Raw genomic sequence first — 22,042 nt, 5'->3', positions numbered from 1 at the left:
TCACCTTTACAGGTCGTGTAAAGACAACATGAAAGTAAAAGTTAAGTTAGGAAATTAAATTACACCATTAAAATGTCTGCCTTAATAATCTTACCTTGATATTGTCAGCCAGTTGAAGTTGAAGCCAAAAGTAGAAAAGTAATTTTTAACCATAAGAGAAGAAGTAGCAAATCCTTTTACCTGAAAAATTGTGAAGTCTGTGGAAGGCCAGGAAGATCTGAAGACTGGCTGTGGGTGGCCAGCCCAGTCAAACCTAACCAGTGAGTTAAGTCAATAATAAACAAGATTTTGAGATGAAGAAGGAAGTCTATGGTGGCTTCATTCTTCTGAAAAAAAGCATTTGTTGTCTAAATAGAACAAGAAGCACATACGTGGGAAAAAGCATTTCTGACTAGACTTTAGGTTCAGAGTGTTAGACCCCCAGCTTCCCTCCTTATAATTGTTTCAGATATCAAGGCAAATAGAATCAAATGTTTGTTAAGTTCACTACCAGCAGCTAAGCAAGGTGTTCCTTCCATAATTAACAAAAAGATTTTGAAGGCTATAAAGCAGAGGGGAAAGAGAAGGTTTTTTTGAGCCCTTATTTTTAAGCTGCCCCCAAAACAATTCCACAAGCAGGACACGTGTTGTCCGTGATGATCAGTAGAAGTAGCAACACTGAAACAAAACTCAAATCCTTTGTAATAGGTTCTGGTCCAGATCCAACAAAACAGATTTAAATGGAACTGCAGGTAGAAGCCTTGTGTGAGAGCTTAGAAATGCAAACACTGTCAGCAGAAGAAGGGAGAGTGTGGCAAATTAAATGATAGCTAAAAGGTGGTGAAAGAAATTACAAAAGCAATAGGAAAGTTAACTCATGTATCAGTCCAAACATAGAAAGAATTGAGAATAAGACATGTTTTTGTGGTTATCTAGTAAACTGTGGGTTTAACAAATGCTTTTCTTGTGCTGTAGCAACTCTTATCTTTTAGCATGCATGATCCCTTGCTTAATACAATTTCTTCAACATTTGATAAAGAGGATGCAGGTAGTAGCCATAGCTACTAATCCAGGAATAGCTACAAAAGGACAGAAATTGATGTCACTGCAAATAATTGCAAAACAAAAAAAAAAATCGAGGAATAGGAAATAAAGTCAATGATAACTAAAGTTTGTAAAGACAATTAGTAAGAAATTTTTTTTAAAAAGAGAGGTTGAGAGGAATGAGAGATTTGTCTTTAGAAACAAGTTGTGGGTCTGCTGGTAAATTAAACTAGCACTGAGAGATAAAAGAAACAATGGGAAGGATTCCTCTGATTGATGAATGGAAAAAAGATATTTGCCTTTACAAACAAACTGTAAGTTTGCTGATAAATGAAATTTGATACTGAAAGATGAAAGAAACAATGGGGGAAAACCATAAATTCCATAAGAATTAAAAATGAAGAAGGAGGGTTATACATTAGAGGGGAATCTTAGGTATCAGGCAGTCCAGGGAGTCTGGACCTCTCAAGTACCTCAGCCAATGGGGAAAGAGACAGGGACGTGGCTGGGAAATTCGGATAAAAAGGAGGCTGTGTCCTCCAAAAATTTGAGAGACCCCAGGAGAATGGCCCATGGCCTCTCCCTTTATTCAAATCAAGTAAAAGGACTCCTCTGTCTCCTTTTTAGACATAAACCTCTGGTGTTTGTAGATGAATTTTCCTGACAAGGCCAACAACAGACTGGAATGGAAAAATCAGCATCAGAAACGTGTGAGATGGAAAACTTTTGGCTGTTTGAGATAAAAAATATGGACTAAAAATCTCTATGGCAAAGAACAACCTTTCTCACAAGGATTACTGTAGAAAAAGTGATGCAGGTGTTGGAATGACAGCCAGTGCCCTCAGCAAAGACAATTCCCTGTCCTGTGGGCTCTATAAACCACACGTGAACGTGGCACTCATCCTGATTAATCCCAAAGCACTTCTCTGCAAGAAGCACTAGAGAAGTGCATGGGGCAAGAGTTCTGCAAGTGCCAGGTTCTCGTGCAGCAGAAAAGTTGTAAAATCTGAAAGATTCTAGCAACCACAAAAAATCCATCATTTATGGCTTGTAAATATTTCAGTGAATCTCAGTTACTTCTGGGTAAAATCAAACACCAAGTAGGTTTCATAACAAAATCCCAGTTTGTCTGTTCCTGTTTGTGGCAGAGGATGAGGTTACAAGCCGGCCAGCTGAAGAAGCCAAGGAGGATTTCCACTTCCCTATCATATTTTCCTACTGGCACAGGAATGAAGACCAAGAATTTGGCTCATTGGAGGGGTAAAACCAGAGGATGGATGAGGGTTTACATCCTAAGACTTCCTTTGCTAGAGTACAAAGAGTTTAGCTGTGCGTGGATCTCCTTGCTAAACCGCTCTGTTTCCAAACTCCATTCCTCCGTGGCAGAACTGAACAAGCTCCGTATGTCAGAGCTTCAAGTTCCAAGCTGTGTGCTGAGTTAATTGTAATGGATCCATTAGCAGTGCGTGGGGTTGCTGCCATGAGGAGCTCAGGTGGCTTCTTGAGATGAAAATCAATGTGCCGTTTGTCCCAGCTCCATGTGTCCTGGGACAGCCCTGGCTCCACGGGAGCACACGGAGTGTTCTCGTGCCATTTCTAAATGAAAATTGAACCTCCTCAAGAAGCCAGGCCAAAGTCACCAGACAGCAGTCACAAAAAGGAATTTAGGCAGTTTGCTGGGTGTTGATCTAACAGCTACCACCTTCCCAAAGTCCTGGCTGCACTAAACAAGGCTCTTTCCTCTGTCAGCAGCCTTGCACTTGGTTGTGTTTGATACACATGCAGAGGAAGAAAAAGCCACTTGCACTGTGGAAACATGAGCTGCAGCTGTGCAGTAAGTTGTGCTCAGTAGCTGACCAGCTGATTTAATTCTGAGTGGGTATTAGACAGAACATACTACAATAAAATTTCACAGGACAGCTATCAAGTATCCAAAAAATGCAGTATTCTGTTACTTTCTACCTCCAATATTGCCAGCACACAGCTCAAGGAAGAAAGGTATTTACCAACCAGCACAAAAGAAAAAAATAAAAATGAAAAAAGGATTTTTAAGGATATCACAGCAATGGCCACCAGGCATTTTCCAGCTTTGCAGGATATCAGTTCAAAGTCAATCTAAACAAGCCAGCATATGTCTAGCAAGAAAGAAATCACATGTGTGCTCCTAAACCCAAGCTTTGCTATATCAAACATGGATGGTATCATTTTCCAGCTCTCAATAGAAGTGTCATAATTTATAAAGTAACAAAACCTCATGCATAGAAATAGATTAGTAAGGTAGGTAGGTAGGTGGAAAGATAGATAGATAGATAGATAGATAGATAGATAGATAGATAGATAGATAGAGAAAGAAAGAAAGAAAAATAGATTGACAAGGCAGATAGAGATATTTGAATGCACTTGCCTGTATAACTTTGTATAGGAAGGGATGGGGAAGTGAGAGGTTCTTCTTTTCCACACATGGAAAACCCTCTTTTTTCCAGTAGAATCAGCTTCCTCCCTCAATGACCACCAGGCTCCCTGAAGACCCCACCAAGAAGGCCCTGTGATCCCCATGGCCTGTGCATGCAGCACTTCAAGAAAGCAATGCCTGCCTCTTAATACTACAGGGGTGTTCAAGAGATTTATTCCCAGCCATGGTGACAAGATGAAGAAACTGAAGTCAGTTACTGTAAAAGGCCTTCACAAGCACCACCACAAAGCACAGCCAAAAGCAGCAGGTCCCACACGGTGTCCCACAATCATGGCCCGAGCGGCTGCAGATCCTCCTTCAACCCCGGCTGCATTGCAGTCCCACTGAGCACCAAGAAGAAAAGGGCCTTTGTGAGAGCAAGCAAACTTAACCCTCTGCCAGGACACAAATTTAGAGGGCAAAAAATTGAAAAACCCCACAGCATCAGCCACACTTCCCAATGAGAAGGGTTGGAACTCTCTGCCCCTCCACACTTCCCCAGCAGGTTTACAAAGGGAACTGAGATCTAAGCTGTGCCCTCCAAACCAAGAGAGCCAGCCTCCCTTCAGGGTGAGAAGCCATGGCCTCAGTTCCAGCCCCGGGTGCCTCCTGTGCCCCAGAGAATGGCTGTGGCTGTAAATGTGTGTTTGGCTGCAGCACAGGGCCAGGGTGAAGCTCGGCAGCCTCATCAGAGCCCACGGCCACGGCCCTTCCCTGCCGGGGCCCTCACCTGGCCCAGCCCAGCCCGGCCCGAGCAGCCCGGACTGGCCTCAAGGGATGGGCTCTGCCTGCCCGCTGTGCCCACAGGCCGGGCCCAAGGGCTCGCAAGAGGCTTCCTCCCAGCTCTGCAAAACCTCAGCCAAGAGTGTCCCCTTTGCTGTGCTGAGAAGAGGAAAAAACCCTCTCAATTTAACCCCGCTGCACACCTCATGGGGGATCCCTGCACACCTTAGCAGAGAGCCCAAATTAGCCCTGGGTGCCTCATGAGGTGCAGGCCCAGGTGATGCCACTGAAGGAAATGTGCCCTCACAGCCCAGGGACGCTCAGCATGGGCTCCCCCAGCCCCTCGTGGCCCCACCACTGGTCATGGCAGCCCCTGCCTGGCTCCTGCCTGCCCACACTGTGGGCACACCCGCCTGCTCCTGGACATGGAGCTCAGCAGGGGCTGGTGCCATGAGGGCTTTGCTGGTGGTACCAGCCAGACACTGAGGTAAAATCTCCATCTCTTTATTTGAACAAAAACCATAGGCCAAGCCCTGCTCTGGTGGACAGGGGCTGCCCAATTTCAGTCCTGGCCAGGGACCAGGGCCAGGGGGCTCAGGGGCAGAGGGTCTCACTTTGCAGGTGTGGGTCTTGGGACGCACTCAAGACGGGGATGGAGCCGTAGCAGAGCAGAGGGAGACAGAGGTGAAGAGCGGGGATGACAGGTCAGCTTCTCGGTGATTAAAGTCTTTGGCTGCTCTTCTGAAGGTGCAGAGGTGCTCCTGTGGAGAGAGGAGGTGGCTGAGGCCCCCAGCTGCCGCTGGCACGCAGGGACCCTCCTGCACAGCAGGGCCCAGAGCGGCCAAGGCTCCCCAGCACGGCTGGAGCTGCTGGCACAGCTTGGCCCAGCTGGACAGCTGCCCCTCAAGGCCCTGGCGAGCAGGGGATGGCTCTGGGCAGGGTCCCTGGCCAGGAGCGGGCCCCAGAGCGCCTCTGCCTTTCAAGGGCAATCTCGTCCCCGCTCTTTCTCCTGCCCACCTTGCTTTGCCTCTGCCCGCTGCTCCTGGGGCTGCTCTTGGCCAGGCAGCCTCAGTGGGAGCCAGCACTGGCTGCAGCCCCAGCGGGCTCCCCAGGACAAGTCCCAGCAATTAAGAGGCCAATTAAAGGCCTGGGCAGCAGCAGAACTCTCGGCAGAGTTATTTGGACAACCAATGACTATCTACAGGTCCACAGCAGACTCACTGGGAATGTTTCCCGACTATGAGCAGCCTTTCAAGAAGCTGTTTGAGGCCGAGATCAGCAAAACACTCACCCTTTTCTCTTCCAGCAATACCAGATTCCAGCATAGCACATCAGCAGGAAAAGTGCTCCACCAGCCACAGTGGCCATTAACTTAATCAAACCATGTGTTCCCTGGTAGAAAACTCTTCTCATGCTCTCCCAGATCTTCTGAGCATGTCTTGTGGTGCCGGCTGCATCTGTGGGAGCAATGGGCAAGCGTGAGCCTGTGCTGTGCTCCACTGCTGAGCTGGCAGCACGCTGGATACGGCCAGGACGTTCTCTGTTTCCCCCAGAGCTGGGGCCTGCAGGCACCTTGGCACCCCTTGGCAGAGGCTGTGCCCCCCAACAGAGCCCAGAAAGCTGAGAGCAGAGTCCGGGGGACAGCAGAGCTGCTTGGGCAGTGGCTCCTTCCAGGGACACGGGCCAAACCCATCCCTGAGCAGCCACTGCCACTCCTGACCCTCCCTTCCCTGTGACAGCTCCCCCAGCCCAAGGAGAAAAAAAAACTGTCCAAAAATTCCTTTGTTTATTCCCATTACCTGGAAGGTCCTGTATGTAGTAATGGTCTTGAGGATCTGATTCTTTTCAATGGTGTTTTGTTGGTTTTTTTTGTTATTGAGACAGATGAGGCAGACTTGTTGTTTTTAGATTTGGTAGGTATGGTTTTTTTCTTAGTATGATTGTTTTCTTATAAATCCACATGTTAAGTTATTTTTATTTAGATATTTTTGATTCCTAAGCAATTATCTTGAAAATCTGTTGTTCACTTCTTAGTTAATGTTCTATCTATAAACAATTTTGACTCTGTTTTTATAGGAATAAAAAGATCTCAGAAAGCTGTATTTTTAATTTTGTTCACATTCTCTCCCCACTCCCAACATTTACTGTGATACTTTTGGAAACATCCCTGAGGATAGCTAGAGTTATTTGGGAAGTGCTTGGCTTAACCTGGGAAATGGATTATTATTTTTGCTGCTCTAAACCTACATTGTTCCAAGCTTCACAGCCACTGTCCTGATGGATACCTGTGTGAATTAAAACAATGTTTGTGAGGCAGCTGAAGAGCTCAGACTTCAGGGATTAAAATACCTTGGAGAAGGAGGAGGAGGAAAGGGTAAAACAGCCTGTTTCCATGGCTGTTTTTTCATTTCTAGTATGCCAGAAGTATGGTAGGCTACACCTGTCTTCAAATGTCATTGAATTAGAGAAAAACTCTCTCCAGGGAAAATGATGCAACACTTTGCCTCACAATCCATCAGCCTTAATTACAGTGAGAGGTAGGTCTTAATTATAATGTGATTAGAGCAAATCAACATTGTGTGAATGGCAAGAATTTGCTTGTCAACAGACGAATATGTCCCACTGAAGAATGAAGAAAATCTGCCTTTACTTGGAAGAAAGGAGACATGGAGCAATGCAGTATTTGGGTTTTATCAGTGGTAAATGGGGCAAGAAGCTGTAACAGCTCACCTGTTTTACAGAACACAAGCACTGATACAGCCAATAGTGCACCCACACTGAAGGGATCTTCAGAACATTGCTTTATTTCTTAACAAGAAATGGGCAGCAAAATGCTGGCATTTATCTGAGCTGGAAGCCCTGTTCCTCTCCTGTTTCTCCTTGAGCACACTGTTCTTTGCAGACTTCACTGTGCAGCCCATCAATCCTCTCTTGGCCAACAGCTAAATGGCACAACTACCGAAACACAGGTGCCAGCATCATCACCCCAGCATTATTCCAGCACTGCTCTACTGGTGCACAGCAGCACAGAATGGCTTGGCTTGGAAGGGACATTTAAAGGCCATCTAGTGCAGTGCCCTGCAGAGAGCAGGGACACCTTTGGATCAGGTTGCTCAGAGCATGAGCTTGAATGTCAGCAGGGATGGATGCCCACCTCTCTGGGCAACCTGTACCAGGGTTTCAAAACCCACAGTGTAAAAAACATCTTCATTAGGTCTAGTCTGAATTTACTGTCTTTTAGATTGAAAACATTCCCCCTCAGTCTTGTCACAACAGGCCCTACTAAAAATTCTGTCCTGTGTTTTCTAAAAGCTCCCTTAAAGTACTGAAAGGTAGCAATCAGGTCTGCGTGGAGCCTTCCCTCTTCCAGGCTGAACACCCCCAGCTATCCCAGCCTGTCTCCAAAGCAGAGGGGCTCCAGCCCTCAGAGCATTCTGTCCCTCCTCTGGACTAGCTCCAACAGGACCATGTCCTTTCTGTGCTGGGCACCCAGAGGTGGATGCAGTACTCCAGGTGGGCTCACACCAGAGCAGAGGGGTGGTGGAATCACCTCCTTCAAGCTGCTGGGCAGCCTCATTTGGAGGCACATGGCTGGCTCATGTCCAGCCTCTCTCCTTGCAGCAGCCACAAGTCCTTCTCAGCAGGGCTGCTCTCCATCCCTTCATCCCCCAGCCTGTGAGATCAGCTGGGCTGGGACCCTGTCATAGCCCTTGGACAGAGCTGCTGGGCAGGATGAGCTCCCTGGTGAAGAAGGCAGATCCCACTCCCCACACAATTCCACGCTGGCCATGAGGTCACAGCAGCCTGTGGGGTGACAGCAGGCTGAGGTGACAGCAGGCTCTGAGGTCACAGAGGTCCCAGAGCCCCGTGGTTGCACAGCACCACGAGGACCGAGCAGTCAGTCCTTGACCACGACTGTTGCGGCAGCAGCGGCGGCGGCAGCAGCGGTGCTGACATTGGGACAGCGGTGTCAGGACAGTGGTGGCAGCAAGAGCTGCAGGACTGGCAGAGGGCAAGGCACCATGGCCTTTGCTCTGCGTCTCCTCCTCCTGCTCCTCCTGGCAGTGGCCCTGCCTGACAGGGCTGCCCAGGCTGCTCCGCAGCGAGCACAGGGAGCAGGTGAGCCCGCGGCCTGGCTTCCCTTTCCTGGGACAGCACTTCCTTCTCCTGGGAAGAGTTGGGGATGGTTTTCCACAGGCCTTTAGGGAGGGTTTCCTCTGTGGGAGGGAGAGAGTCCCCAGGGGCCCTGGGCTGGTCCTGCTGCCTCTGCAGGGATGTCGCACAGGGCCTGCAAAGAGGGTGGAGAGTGACCAGAGCCAGCCCAGAGCTCCCCAGGCCCCTCTGCAGCTCTGGCCATGTCCATTGACATCTGGCTCCCACAGCCTTACCCAAACCCCTCACAGTGCCCAGTTCCCTAAGGCAGAAGGGGATCCCAGCGCACCATGGCCATGGTTCTGATCTGTGCTTCCTTCTAGATTGGGATCATGACTTGAATTATTTGGGATCACTGCTGAATGAGACTTTGAAAATCTTGGAGAATGCTGGAGGTAAGTTCTGAATTGCCACGTGTACTGACAGAATAATCTGTCAAGGTGGGAAGTGCTCACTTAAGTGCCGTTTGCGTTAAGGTCGTGTGAGGGTTGAAGGATTCTGGAAATTTTTCCCTGCTCCCTTCTGCAGCCTTGAGTAATCCCACAGCATCGCTGTCAGTGGGAGGAAGGAGCATTTAGCTGTCAATCTTCTACCTGTGTGCAATGCCAGTGTCTCCTTCCATGTGCTCTGTGCAGCCACGGAGAGGAGCAGAGAGGGAAGGGGCTGGGCCCAGGGCTGTGCCTTGTGCAGCTCCTTTTCCAGCCCCAGTGAGCCTGAGGATCTCCTGCAGAGCCATGGGAGCTCTTCTGTCCTGCCTTTTCTTGCAGCCAAGCCACTTGGTGAAGGTGATCTGGCTTCCCAACCCACGTCCAGGACTGAGGCCCTGGGAGATGGCGAGGGTAGGTGAAGGCCTTTCCCCCTGGGAGAGCTGCCAGCTCAGAGCCCAAAGCTCAGCCAGGGCAGCATCGCTGCAGGTGTCAGGACAGAGCCGTGCACGTGTGTGCCCCCGTCCGGTGCTATCCCCTCACCTCTCCCGTGGCTCAGTGCTGCCTGTGCAGATGAGCAGAGGTGACAGAAGCTTCTGTGGCTGTTGAGTTACAGGTGTGTCTGCAGCGAGGACTTTCCCAGCTCCTGGGTTGGTAACTGTACGCAAGCCCGGCTCCCATCGCAGGGGTGAGTGGTGTGTCCCTCCTGACCCCACAGGCTGAGCACTGGTTTTCTGGGATCCATTCCTGCAAAGGGGAACTATTTTCACTTAAGGTCCTCCAAGTGGAAAGAACAAAGCTGCAGGACACCAGAAACCCCATGTGCCATCCAAAATCACTCCGCAAATGCTGAAGGAAATGCTGCAGGGAGGACAAGGTGGGTCCATGTCCCTCTGCCTTCTCCTGAGACTCAGCAGCCAGGGGCTTTCTTTGCACAGTGGGAAGAGGATCCATGGCAGCCTCGCTGCCCCACTGTTGCTTTCATGGCCCGCAGGGATGTTTCCCAGCCTGGCCTGGCTGCAGCTTCTCCCCAGCCTCTGCAGGAAGGCATTTGGCATCAGCAGGCAGGGAGCCCAAAGTGCAGCAGGGGTCATGCTCACACTGAGATCCCCTGCAATTTCTCGGTCCCCAGGTAGATCAGAAAGGGCAGCTGTTTTGATAGTGTAGGCCCTGGCCAATGCCAAAAAATTTTCAGGGATTCTTGATCCTTAACCATGCCTTTGACAAGCATTGCCTCCTGAAGTTTCCCCAGTGGGGAATGGTTCCATCTGATCCAGCTGCCCCTTTCTGCAGAAGTGGACAGAGCGGCTGTGCTGAAGGCGGTGTTTCCCGGAGGAAGCAGTGGCCCATGGGCAGCCTCTGCTGCAGGAAGGGAGGCCATGCCAGGCACAGTCACAGGAGGTAATTGCTGTGCCTCTGGGCCTGAGCCCTGCTGAGGCTTGAGCTGCCATCTCTGCTGCTTGGCAGTGCAGGCACAGCCCGGCCAAGACCGGCACAGCCCAGAGGAATTATCCCCAGCAGGCTCAGGGCACTCGGCTACTGAGCAGTCCTGCTGGGGTCCATCCATGGGAGACACGTCCCAAAACCTGGCAGCGACTGCAAAGGGGTGCCCGTGGTGGGGAATGGGCAGAGGGGGAGGCCAAGGCTCCAGTGTGTCCTGAGAGGGCCTGGCTCTGCCCCCTTGGGCTGGGAGAGCTGTCCCAGGGAAAAGAGGGATGGAGACAGAGAGGAAGGCAGGAAGTGAGGGAGAGAGGGCAGGAGAGAGGGAGGGATAGTTGTGCAACTGCCTGCTGCAGTTTTTCCCCATTGCTTTAGCAAGCTGTAGCTGTGAGAGAGCCCCAATGGGCCTTGGGCTGCTCCAGCCACCTCTTCCAGGGATGTTGCACAGGGCTTGCAAAGAGCTTGGAGAGTGACCAGACACCAACCCAGAGGTCCTCTGGCCCCTGTGCAGCTTTGGCCATTGTCCTCTAACATTTGGCACCCAGGGTCTTACCTGACACCCTTGCAATGCCCAGTTGTCAAAAGTAGAAGGGGATCTCAGCACACCATGGCAGGGTTCTGATCTGGGCTCCCTTCTAGATTGGAATCACAACTTATATTATCCAGAGGCCCTGCTGGATGACGGCTTGAAACACTTGAGAAATGCTGGAGGTAAGTTCTCAATGGTCCTTTCCTGGCAGAATAAGCAGTTTCAATGTCCTGGCACCACTGCAGGTGTCAGGACAGAGACATACACGTGTGTGCCCTCGCCCATCGCGTTCCCCTCACCTCTCCCATGGCTCAGTGCTGCTTGTGCAGATGAGCAGAGATGACAGAAGCTTCTGTGGCTGTTGAGTTACAGGTGTGTCTGCAGGCAGGACTTTCCCAGCTCCTGGGTTGGTAACTGTACGCAAGCCCGGCTCCCATCGCAGGGGTGAGTGGTGTGTCCCTCCTGACCCCACAGGCTGAGCACTGGTTTTCTGGGATCCATTCCTGCAAAGGGGAACTGTTTTCTCTTAAGGTCCTCCAAGTGGAAAGAACAAAGCTGCAGGACACCAGAAACCCCATGTGCCATCAAAACCCATGAGGCAAATGCTGAAGGAAATGCTGCAGGGAGGACAAGGTGGGTCCATGTCCCTCAGCCTTCTCCTGAGACTCAGCAGCCAGGACCCCTGCTCTGGCCCTGTCACCCCCCACCAGGGATGTTGCACAGAGCCTGCAAAGAGGGTGGAGAGTGACCAGAGCCAGCCCAGAGCTCCCCAGGCCCCTCTGCAGATTTGGCGATGTCCACTGACATCTGGTACTCACGATCTAACCCAAACCCCTTGCAGTGCCCACTACCCCAAGGCAGAAGTGGATCCCAGCGCACCATGGACGTGGTTCTGATCTGTACTGGCTTCTAGACTGGGATCAGGACATGGATTATCTGGAAGCCCGGCTAGATGACAGCTGGCAAGACTTGGAGAATGCTGGAGGCAAGTTCTCAATGTGCTTTTCCTGATGGAATAATGTCAAGGTGGCAAGAGCTCACTCATGTGCCATATCCCTTAACATAATCTCAGGGCTGAAGGATTCTGGAAGCCTTGCCCTGCTCCCTTCTGGAGCCCTGAGTGATCCCACAGCATCGCTGTCAGTGGGAGGAAGGAGCATTTAGCTGTCAATCTTCTTCCCATGTGCAATGCCAGTGTCTCCTTCCATGTGCTCTGTGCAGCCACGGAGAGGAGCAGAGAGGGAAGGGGCTGTGCCCCTGGGCTGTGCCTTGTGCAGCTCCTTTGCCAGCCCCAGGGAGCCTGAGGATCTCCTACAGAGCCACGGGAGCTCTTCTGTCCTGCCTTTCCTTGCAGCCAAGCCACTTGGTGAAGGTGATCTGGCTTCCCAACCCACGTCCAGGACTGAGGCCCTGGGAGATGGCGAGGGTAGGTGAAGGCCTTTCCCCCTGGGAGAGCTGCCAGCTCAGTGCCCAAAGCTCAGCCAGGACAGCATCGCTGCAGGTGTCAGGACAGAGCCGTGCACGTGTGTGCCCTCACCCTGCACAATCCCCTCACTACTCCTCAGAATTGGCAGCTTTTTGGAGGAGGGAGGGCCCTGGCCCTGGCCCAAAAGCCAAGGCATTTTTTGAACCTTATCCCCGTATTTGACAAGCATGAGGTCCTGAAAATGCCAGCACCCAAATCAAGAACTTCTCCATCTGGTTCAGCTGTGCCTCTTCCTTTCTCAAGGGATGGACCAAAAGACCATGCAGGTGGAGACGTTTCCCAGAGGAAGCAGTGGCTCATTGGCAGGAAAGAAGGCGATGCCAGGCACAGGCCCAGACACAGGAGGTAATTGCTGTGCTGGGCTCAGCCCTTGGCGGGGCTGTGTGCCAGCAGCTCTTCCCCTAGGGCTGGCCCTTGCATGACCCAGCAGCAGCCAAAGCTGGAGGCACCTCGGCTTCCAGGCCTCTGGAGCTCGTTTCCAGCTCCTGGGAAATGGGACTCATGCACCAACATCTATCCCAGTGCAGCTGCTCCCAGAGGTAGCCGTGAGCGCCCAGAGGCCCAAGGCACAGGAGCAGCCCTGAGCGGGAGCCCTGCCACGAGCCCAGGGCCACAGCCAGCCCTGGCTCCCAACTGGGCAGGGGCTGCACTGGCCTCTGACAGGGCCTGGCTCTGTCCCCTTGGGCTGGGGGAGATGTCATGGAGAAGGGAGGCTCAGGGGTGGCAGTGGCTGCTCAGGGATGGGTTTGGCCTGTGTCCCTGGAAGGAGCCACTGCCCAAGCAGCTGTGCTGTCCCCCGGGCTCTGCTCCCGGCCTTCTGGGCTTTGTTGGGTGGCACAGCCTGTGCCAAGGGCCAACAAGGTGCCTGCAGGCCCCAGCTCTGGGGGAAACAGAGAACATCCTGGACATTCCCACCATGCTGCCAGCTCAGCAGCGCAGCACAGCACGGGCTCTCACTGCCCATTGCTCCCACAGATGCAGCCAGCACCACAACACGTGTTCCCAATTCCCAGAAGGGCATCAGAAGAGGTTTCTGTCAGGGAACACGCTGTTGGCCAGAAGTAATGGCAGGCCTGATTTGTTTGGTGCATTTACTCGTTTTATGTGGTGTTGGAATCTGGTATTGCTGGAAGACAAAACGGTGAGTGTTTTGTTCATCTTTCCCTCAAACAGCTTCTTTTGAAAGTCTATTGTAGAATAGAAACATTCCCAGTGAGTCTGCTGTGGACCTGTAGATAGTCAGTGGTTGTCCAAATAACTCTGCCAAAAGTTCTGCTGCTGCCCAGGCTTTTAATTGGCCTCTTAATTGCTGGGCCTTGTCCTGGGGAGCCCGCTGGGGCTGCAGCCAGTGCTGGCTCCCACTGAGGCTGCCTGGCCAAGAGCAGCCCCAGGAGCAGCGGGCAGAGGCAAAGCAAGGTGGGCAGGAGAAAGAGCGGGGACGAGATTGCCCTTGAAAGGCAGAGGCGCTCTGGGGCCCGCTCCTGGCCAGGGACCCTGCCCAGAGCCATCCCCTGCTCGCCGGGGCCTTGAGGGGCAGCTGTCCAGCTGGGCCAAGCTGTGCCAGCAGCTCCAGCCGTGCTGGGGAGCCTTGGCCGCTCTGGGCCCTGCTGTGCAGGAGGGTCCCTGCGTGCCAGCGGCAGCTGGGGGCCTCAGCCACCTCCTCTCTCCACAGGAGCACCTCTGCACCTCCAGATGTCCTGCGAAACACATTAGTCTGGGAGACCTGCACCTGTCATCCTCCATCTGCAAGCCAGTGTCCATTGTCCCTGCCACAGCTGCATTATCAGCTTATTGCTGTGCCGCCACCACCCAGAACAGGACCCTCTGTCCCTGCAGGTGCTGGCCCTGGTGCCTGGCCAGGCCTGAATGTGGGCCCCTCCTGCCAGGGAAGGGCTTGAGCAACACCTTTGGGCTTCTGCTCTGGGCTCTGGCTGGTACCACCAGCACTGGCACAGCTGCTTGGCTGGCCACAGCCTTGGCTGGGCAGGCAGCAGCCGGGCATGGGGCACCATGTTGACTTTGTTTTTCATTTGTAGAAATTAGAAACTTTTAGAACTCTTTAGAATTATTATTGGTAGAAAGTAAACCCCAAATATGTCTTCCCAATTTCCATAGTTCTTTAGGATTTTTCAAATTAGTTTTAGAATTCTGAAAAGGCAACCGCGTTTTGTCTTTGCTTTTCATTTTTAGAAATATGAAATTTTTAGAAATATTTAGAAATATTTTTTGTAGAAAGAAATCTACAAACATTTTTTTACTTATTTCCATAGTAGTTCAGGATTTTTCAAGGTAGTTTTAGAATTCAGATAATCTTGGAACATTTTACACTTCTAGAATAAAAACTGAAATTGCATTCAATTGGTGATCTTTATTCTAGGAAGAACTAAGACACCCCAAAACACCCAGCCTACTGGAGAGGCTCTTTTCCCGCTGGAGATTTGTACCTCGTCTCAACAACTAACCTAAGACCTTTTCCCAGATATTTTTCGGGACTTCTGACAAGCTTCCCTCTTAGGCTTCAGAGGGAATCTTTGAGCACAGTGAGAATCCCCCGCTGTGCAGGAGGGTCCCTGTGTGCCAGCTGCAGCTGGGACCTCAGCCATCTCCTCTCTCAATAGGTGCCCCTCTGCAGCTTCACAAGAAAGGCCAAACACCTCCCTCAGGGACACCTGCACCACACATTTCACATCTCCATGCCCATGCCCAATGTCCCTGGCACAGCTGCATTACCAGCTTGCTGCTGTGCAGATGCTGCCAGCACCCACAGCAAGGCCCTGTGTCCCTGAAGGGACCCGCCCTGCTCTGTGGCCTGGACTGAAGGTGGGTCCCTCCTGCCAGGGCAGGGCCCAGCACAGCTCTTCTGTTCCAATAAAGAGATGGAGCTCTCACCCCAGTGTCCAGCTGGTACCACCAGCAAAGCCCACACAGCACCAGCCCTGGCTGAGCCCCATGTCCAGGAGCAGGCAGGGCTGACCAGAGTGTGGGTGGCAGGAGCCAGGCAGGGGCTGCTGTGACCAGCAGCGGGGCACTGAGGGGCTGGGGGAGTCCGTGTTGAGCGTCCCTGGGATGAGGGCACATTTCCTTCAGTGGCATCACCTGGGCCTGGACCTCCTCCAGTGCCATGACCAGGAAAAGAGGAAACCATCAAGAGCATCTCCTGGGACACTGCCTGACCAGCAATGTCAGCAGGTAAAACCAAGGTTTTGTTTAGCAATAACCCTTTGAAGAAGTCAAAGATTGACAGTCAGGGCAGTCCAGTAGTACAGATGGGAGTACTTCCCTCTGGGAAGGGGCTCCTGTGACTTCACAGTCTCCATCCCCCGCCGGGAACCGCAGAACTCTGGCCAGCCCTGCTCCCCCCGTGCCCTTGTCAGACCTGGGGGGGAGGAGGCTGAACCGAAGCCCTGTGACCTCTTCAAAAGCCAGAAACCAAAGAGAAAGAGAAATTCCTGGGATTAAGGTTTAAAGGGTGGTGTTCACAGGTTGATGTCACTCTTCAATGGTTAAGACTACCGTCAGTTCTCAGAAATGGCCAGTTACTGGCCAGGAGGAAAAACTCCCATCAGCCTCCAGCAACCTTAACTTCCATAGCTGTTTCTCTTTTTTTTTAAATGTCAATATATCAAACACCAAAGCAGTAACAGCCCCAGTGTTCCACTCTCTCTGACACCACAGCAGTGACAGCCCCAATTTCCTCCTCCCTGTTACACCTGTCGTGGTTTTAAAGCATTAGTTCAAAAATCACTGGAAAACTTACTCATTTCTTGCTGTGAGATGTGGATTATGAGAAGGGCAAAAGATGCTTAAAACTTAAAAGGAATAGAGTAAGTGTCGTGGTTTTAAAGCAGTAACTAAAAAAAATTACTAGAAAACTCACTTATTTCTTCCTATGAGATATGGATTAGAACAAGAGCAAAACAGGCTCAAAACGTCAAAGGAATAAATAAAGTTTATTAATAAAACTACAAGAATAAGAACACCAGAAAAAACTTCCAGAAAACACTTTTAACCCCCACTACCCACCATTCTCTTGTTCACATGATAACATAGAGACAAAAAACTTTGGAACTTTGGTGTTTAAAAAGTCCCAATTCCTGTTAGAGTCTTTTCATCAGACTTTGTATAGTAAAAGAAGTCTTCTGCTAATCTATGGAGTTTTTCACACGAAAACCATTTCTGTTATAGTTTTCTATTTTCCTGATGCCAGCTGCCCAGAAATCTGTCACCAGTTCACTCCTCCCATTTCACATCACTCTGAGGTGTGTATGGGTCAATGAGTCTAGGGGTGTCATTTTTAAGGATGAGTTATTCAAAGGCAAAAGTTCTTTTCATCTGTCTCTGTGAGCTTCCCTGGAAACAGAAGTTTTCTCTTTGCCTCTCAAAATGCATCAAATCTTCAACTATTACTTCTCCCCGCTCTGTTCCAGCACCTCACTGTATCACAATTACTCCACCTCTTGCTCAAAATCCACCCTTTGAACACTCCATTCCTCCCAATATACTCTGTCATGAATTAAAGGAGTTTTTTCAGGACACTATTGTCCATCTCCATAGCTTTAACAGACAAATATTTCAGCTTATAAAGCATCTCCTTATTCTCTCTTCCCCATCTAAAACTTAACTCTTTTCCTCACTGTCTTTGGTAGTTTTATGATGTCTTCTTCATGTTGATTGTCTCTCTCTCTCTGTCTCTCTGGGAAAAAGGTGTAATCTGTACGTTTTATCCAGGCAGTAAAAGAGTTAAAGTCTTGGAAAGCTGCAGATGTTGATGGTGTCAGGTTTCAGTCCAGCAGCAGAAACTGCAAACCAAGCCAGGCCGGCCGGCTCCGTTTCTCCCCCCCCGCCCTCTGCGGCCTTGTCCGGCCTGGAGGGGGGAGGAGGCCGAGACAGAGCCTGTTACCTCGTCAGAAGCCAGAAACCAAAGAGAACAAGAGAGCCCTGGCTTTACATCTCAAGGTGGTGTTCACAAGTTGATCTCACTTTTCAATGGTCAAAACTGCTGTCAGTTCTTAGAAATGACCAATAACTGGTCACAAGAAAAGACTCCCATCAGCCTCTCGCAGCTCCAACTTCCTCCCAGCTCCCAAAGCTATCTTAAAAGTCAAGTCACTCCATGAAAAAGCCCTACCAAATTCATGAACCATCTCAAAAATCTCCACATATTTCCACAAAATTCAACAAAAATCCCCCAAAATTCCCTAAATCTTTTCAATATCCCACAAAATTCCAGAAGCATCCCAAAAAATCTCCACAAATCTCCACAAAATTCAAGGAAAATGCATCAAAATTCTTCACGTCTCCTCCAAATTCTACAGAATTCAAGAAAAATTCCACAAAAATACAGAAAAATCCCACACAATTCCCTAAATCTTCTCAAAACCCCTCCAATTCCAGAGAAATCCCACCAAATCTCAACAAAATTCCACAAAATCTAAGAAAAATCCCACAAAATTCTTCAAGTCTCTTCAAAATCCCTCAAGATTCCAGAAAAATCCCATCAAATTATTTAAACTTTAGCAAAATCCCATAAAACTCAAAAAAATCTCAACGAAATTGCAAAAACTAAAAAAAATTCCTAAAATTTCCCCAAACTGTACTAAATTCCAGAAACATCCCACCAAATCTCCATAAATTTCCACAAAATCTAAGAAAATACCTTAAAATTCTTCATGTCTTCTCAAAATCCCTGAAAATTACAGAAACATCTCACAAAATCTCTTGAATATCCAAAAAAATTCAAGAAAAATCCCACAAAATTCAAGAATAATTCCACAGAATTGCAGAAATCTTCTCAGAACCCCACTAAACTCCAGAAACATCCCACAAAATCTCCACATATTTCCACAAAATTCCAGAAAAATTCCTCAAAATTCTTCCTGTCTCCTCAAAATCTCAAAAAATTCTAAAAAAATCCCTCAAAATTCAAGTCTCCTTAATATCCCACAAAATTATGAAAAAATCCCACATAGTTCCCTGAATCTTCTCAAAACCCCACCAAATTCCAGAAACATCCCACAAAATCTCCTCAAATTTCCACTAAATTCCACAAAAATCTCACAAAATTCAAGAAAAATACCTCAGAAGTCCCACAAAATATATTTAGAAAGAAAGATCCCACAAAATTATTTAAATCTTCTCAATATCCCACAAAATTTCAGAAAAATCCCACAAAATTTGAGAAAAGTCCCACAAAATTATTTAACCTACATTTGTCTTGGCAGTTTTAGATCCTGGCTGCTCTTGCCCCTCTTCTGCTTGCCACCTGAATTTTAGCAGTACAGCTGCAATTGCCTCTTCCAATCAATGCTACCCACTGTGCTTTTGTGATGGGGAACTCAGGATTTTTGTTTCAGGCATCATGAGTAGCAGACATTAAAATGCTCCCAAGTCCCTGAGCACTAAGTCGAGGGGAATTAAAGCCACACAGGTCACATTTGCAGTGCTCAAACACAGCCCTGTTGCTGCGGCTGAAATAGAATCAACTGACAGAGGCCATCACAGAAATTGCCTCTGCAGTGGCAAATAAAATGAAAAAATCCACCAGGAGAAAGAAAAACCAGAACTTCCCAATTCACTTCATTGTTTCTTCTGAGCAGCAGAAGAAAAAGGAACAGGGCACCTTTCAGGCAGTTCCACAAGCTCAGGGTTCTCATTTCCTGGGGAATCGGAGATGCAATTGGTCTTGTTAAAAGGATAAAAGCAAAGGGAATGAATTGGGAATTATTAGGAAAAAATGACCCCTCTTACACACAAAGTTCACCAAGTCATTCCCTGCATTTCTCCTTTTCACAGTCTTTCTGTCATCCACTGAGAGGTCCAGCTTATCATGTTCTGCTTGCTTATCATCAACTGATTGTGCTCTTGATTTCTACCACTGCAAAAGATATAGAATCATCTAAACTGAACACAGAAACAAACTCTCTCTGTCAGCCCATCTTCATGTTCCAGATCACTTTCAACATGTCCATGGGGCTGTTGGAATGATGAGCTCTCCACTGCTGGCTGCAGGCTCTGGAGATTCTTTCTCCACATTCAGTCAGGCCTGTATTCCCTCACAATTCCTGGCACCTCATCATGTTTTCTTTGGCTAGAAGAGTAACGATGAAAACCTTAGCAATGGCACAACTCCCCAGTGCACAAGGAAAAGAAAGAACAAGTTGTCAAGTTCTTCAACCATTTGTCCTGCTTTGCTGCAAGAGTTGTGCTGCACTCACAGTGTGGGGAGCCAAGAGAAGCTGCAGCTGGGGGCACATCTTGTGACAGGAGCTGCACCTCGTTCTTCAGGACAGGTTTTTGGAAAGAACAGACGGGACTGTGGAGAAAATTCTGGGAAAACTGAAACAGCTTTTTAAAGAAATGAAAATAAAATCAAAAGAGACAACCAATATGTTTTTCTCTATTTTTCTCTATTTATTTTTATGTTCTCCTTTTCCATCTTGCACTGTTTCTCCATCCCATTCATTCCAAGTGGATCTCACCTCTAAGATTTGAGACTTGGCAAGTTTTAGACACTGTAAAATAGCATGAGCTATACCCAGTTTGCCTTCCCCTGTTTTACTTGGTGTCCTGGGTTGCAGTATATTCTATCACCATCCTCATGTACTGTTGAAACCAGGTGAGGCAGTGCTCCCTGCCTCCCCCCCCCCCCCCCGGGCTACCTTCTGTTAATGGGCCCATTAATGCCCTGCCCCATGACTCATAGATAACTTCCCCCTGTATTGTCCCCTGTTAATGGGCCCACCACTGCCTTGCTGCATGACTCAGAGATAACTTCCTCCTGGACTGTTTTCTGTTAATGGCTCATCAAGGCCTTATCTCATGACTCACCATCCCATTGTGAGATGCTCCTCCCCGAGGGAGGAGCCAAGCATTCCACACTGGATATAAGCTGAGAATTCGAACACCACAGCAGCCCTTACCTACGGGACTTCCAGAGGACAGGAGCTACTGCTGGACTTTTCAGCTGAAGACCAGACCCCCTTTCTTCCAGAGGATCACGCTTCAACAAGACCACCTCATCTGGACGACTACCATCACCCTAACAGGGTTCCAGGCTGTATTCTGACTCTGTCAGTGTTTTTGATATTATTGCATTTATTCTTTTTATCATTTTCCTATTAAATTATAATTCTGACTTGCGATCTCTCACTGGTTTGATTTCAAACTAGTACATATTTTGGCGCCCAACGTGGGGCATTAACCTGAGAGAAAGTCAGAATTGCAATTTCATATTAACAGAAACCTATCCACCATGGTGGTTGGCTTGTCTATATGGGTACTGTATCTTGCTCTCTATATTTTCCCTCACATGGGGAACTACTTGCCTGTTGTATTGCTCCTGTTGAGACCAGGGAATGGTATGAGAATTGCTTTATTGGTTTATTATGCTTATGGCATGATAACCTGTGAGGCAATGAATACCATTCGGAATATATACTCAATTTTGTTTGCTTGTCCTAGTCTGGGCTGCTACATCTGGGACCTTCTCAACAATCGCACCCTGCCCTTGGTGGGAAGAGTGGAGAGTGGTTTCTTCCAGCCTTTCAGGTCAGGCACAGCAGTTTTTAAAAATATTGAGTTCTCTCTGGATGCCAAGGACAGCCTAGTCTTGCTGTTTTGTTTTCTCTGCATGGCCTGCACCATGTACACCATGCTTAGAAACAAAGCACTGTTTGGTGTGGTACAGCGTCTTCTTGAGGAGGAAGAGAAAAGAACCAAGAGCAGAGCAACAGCATCCATGACCACACAGACTGCCACAGAGGAGAAAGGAACCAAGAGCAAAGCCACAGCGTCCGTGTCCACTCAGACTGCCACAGAGGAGAAAGGAACCAAGAGCAAAACAACAGCGTCCATGTCTACGCAGACTACCACAGAGGAGAAAGGAACCAAAAGGGCCATGAGCACCTCCACACAAACAGTCACCGAACCAGAGCAGCCTAAACCGGTAGAAGTTGCCCCCATTCAGAAAAAGAAATCAAAAAGCAAATCAGTCCGCATAGTGACTGATGAGGGTGAGGCAGGACCTTCACACGCAGCGGAGGAGACAGAACCAGAGATTATCACTCGCTCTCTATCCCTAGGTGAGCTGCGTGACCTGCGGAGGGAATTCACCCGCCAGACGAACGAGTCCATCCTAACCTGGCTGCTCCGCATCTGGGACGCTGCAGCAAACGACACCATCCTGGATGGAAGTGAGGCCAGGCAACTGGGATCGCTGTCCCGGGATGTGGTCATTGACCAGGGGATTGGGAGAACCCAAGAAACTCTCAGCCTCTGGAGGCGACTGCTGACAAGTGTAAGGGACAGATACCTCTGCAAAGAAGACCTCCAGGTGCACCAGGGAAAATGGAGCACAATGGAACAGGGTATCCGATGCCTGAGGGAGTTGGCTGTGCTGGAGATCATTTTTGCAGAAGATGAGAGATTTCCTAAGAGCCCAGATGGTGTCCAGTGCACGTCACAGATGTGGCTGAGATTTGCACGGCTTGGACCAGAGATGTACTCCCGTTACCTGGCAACACTGCAATGGAGGGAAGGTGAGGACAGGGTGGGTGTCCTGGCCAATAAACTAAGAATCTACGAGGACACTGTCACTGCCCCGTTTCGCACCCATGTCTCATCTGTGGAAACAAGGCTGGCTGAGCAAGTCCGGAGCTTGATTGAAGAGGGCCATCAGAAACTAAAAAAGGAACTTAAGGAAGAAATTTACCACGTCTCCCCAGAACCAACAAGAGTCTCTGCTATTAGGAGTAGGCATTCCCCAGCCAGGGAGAAAGGATACACTCCACGAGGTAACCTCTGGTTTTTTCTCC

The 22,042-nt window shown here is 49.3% G+C and overlaps 1 protein-coding gene across 2 annotated transcripts; it reads left to right on the top strand.

Moving 5' to 3' along the window:
* Positions 1-8,052: 8,052 nt before the first annotated feature.
* On the top strand, positions 8,053-14,588 carry LOC147646252 (uncharacterized). Of its 2 annotated transcripts, none has more exons than XM_086873706.1 (14): positions 8,053-8,317; positions 8,674-8,745; positions 9,118-9,189; positions 9,392-9,463; positions 9,551-9,652; positions 10,069-10,176; positions 10,882-10,926; positions 11,117-11,188; positions 11,276-11,377; positions 11,586-11,729; positions 12,099-12,170; positions 12,474-12,575; positions 13,206-13,371; positions 13,903-14,588. In XM_086873706.1, exons 1-14 carry the CDS (start codon positions 8,221-8,223, stop codon positions 14,126-14,128), a joined length of 1,452 nt encoding a protein of 483 aa, XP_086729832.1. In that variant the 5' UTR covers positions 8,053-8,220; the 3' UTR covers positions 14,129-14,588. The 2 variants fall into 2 exon arrangements, with proteins under 2 accessions (XP_086729832.1, XP_086729831.1); XM_086873705.1 differs by having other exon boundaries at positions 10,855-10,926.
* The last annotated feature ends 7,454 nt before the right edge of the window (positions 14,589-22,042 follow it).

The sequence above is a fragment of the Cyanistes caeruleus genome, unplaced genomic scaffold (assembly GCF_971803275.1).
Source record: "Cyanistes caeruleus unplaced genomic scaffold, bCyaCae1.hap1.1 HAP1_SCAFFOLD_105, whole genome shotgun sequence".
Classification (NCBI taxonomy): domain Eukaryota; kingdom Metazoa; phylum Chordata; class Aves; order Passeriformes; family Paridae; genus Cyanistes; species Cyanistes caeruleus.
The sequence above is the reverse complement of the archived record's forward strand: the minus strand, read 5'-3'. Positions and strand labels throughout refer to the sequence as shown.

Bases quoted from the DNA above. Each gene is read 5' to 3' on its own strand.
- LOC147646252 (XM_086873705.1), top strand. From the start codon at position 8,221: ATGGCCTTTGCTCTGCGTCTCCTCCTCCTGCTCCTCCTGGCAGTGGCC. The intron at 10,177-10,854 runs GTAATTGCTGTG...GCTCCCTTCTAG, and splicing joins GCCAGGCACAGTCACAGGAG to ATTGGAATCACAACTTATAT. The intron at 12,171-12,473 runs GTAGGTGAAGGC...TCCTTTCTCAAG, and splicing joins GGCCCTGGGAGATGGCGAGG to GGATGGACCAAAAGACCATG.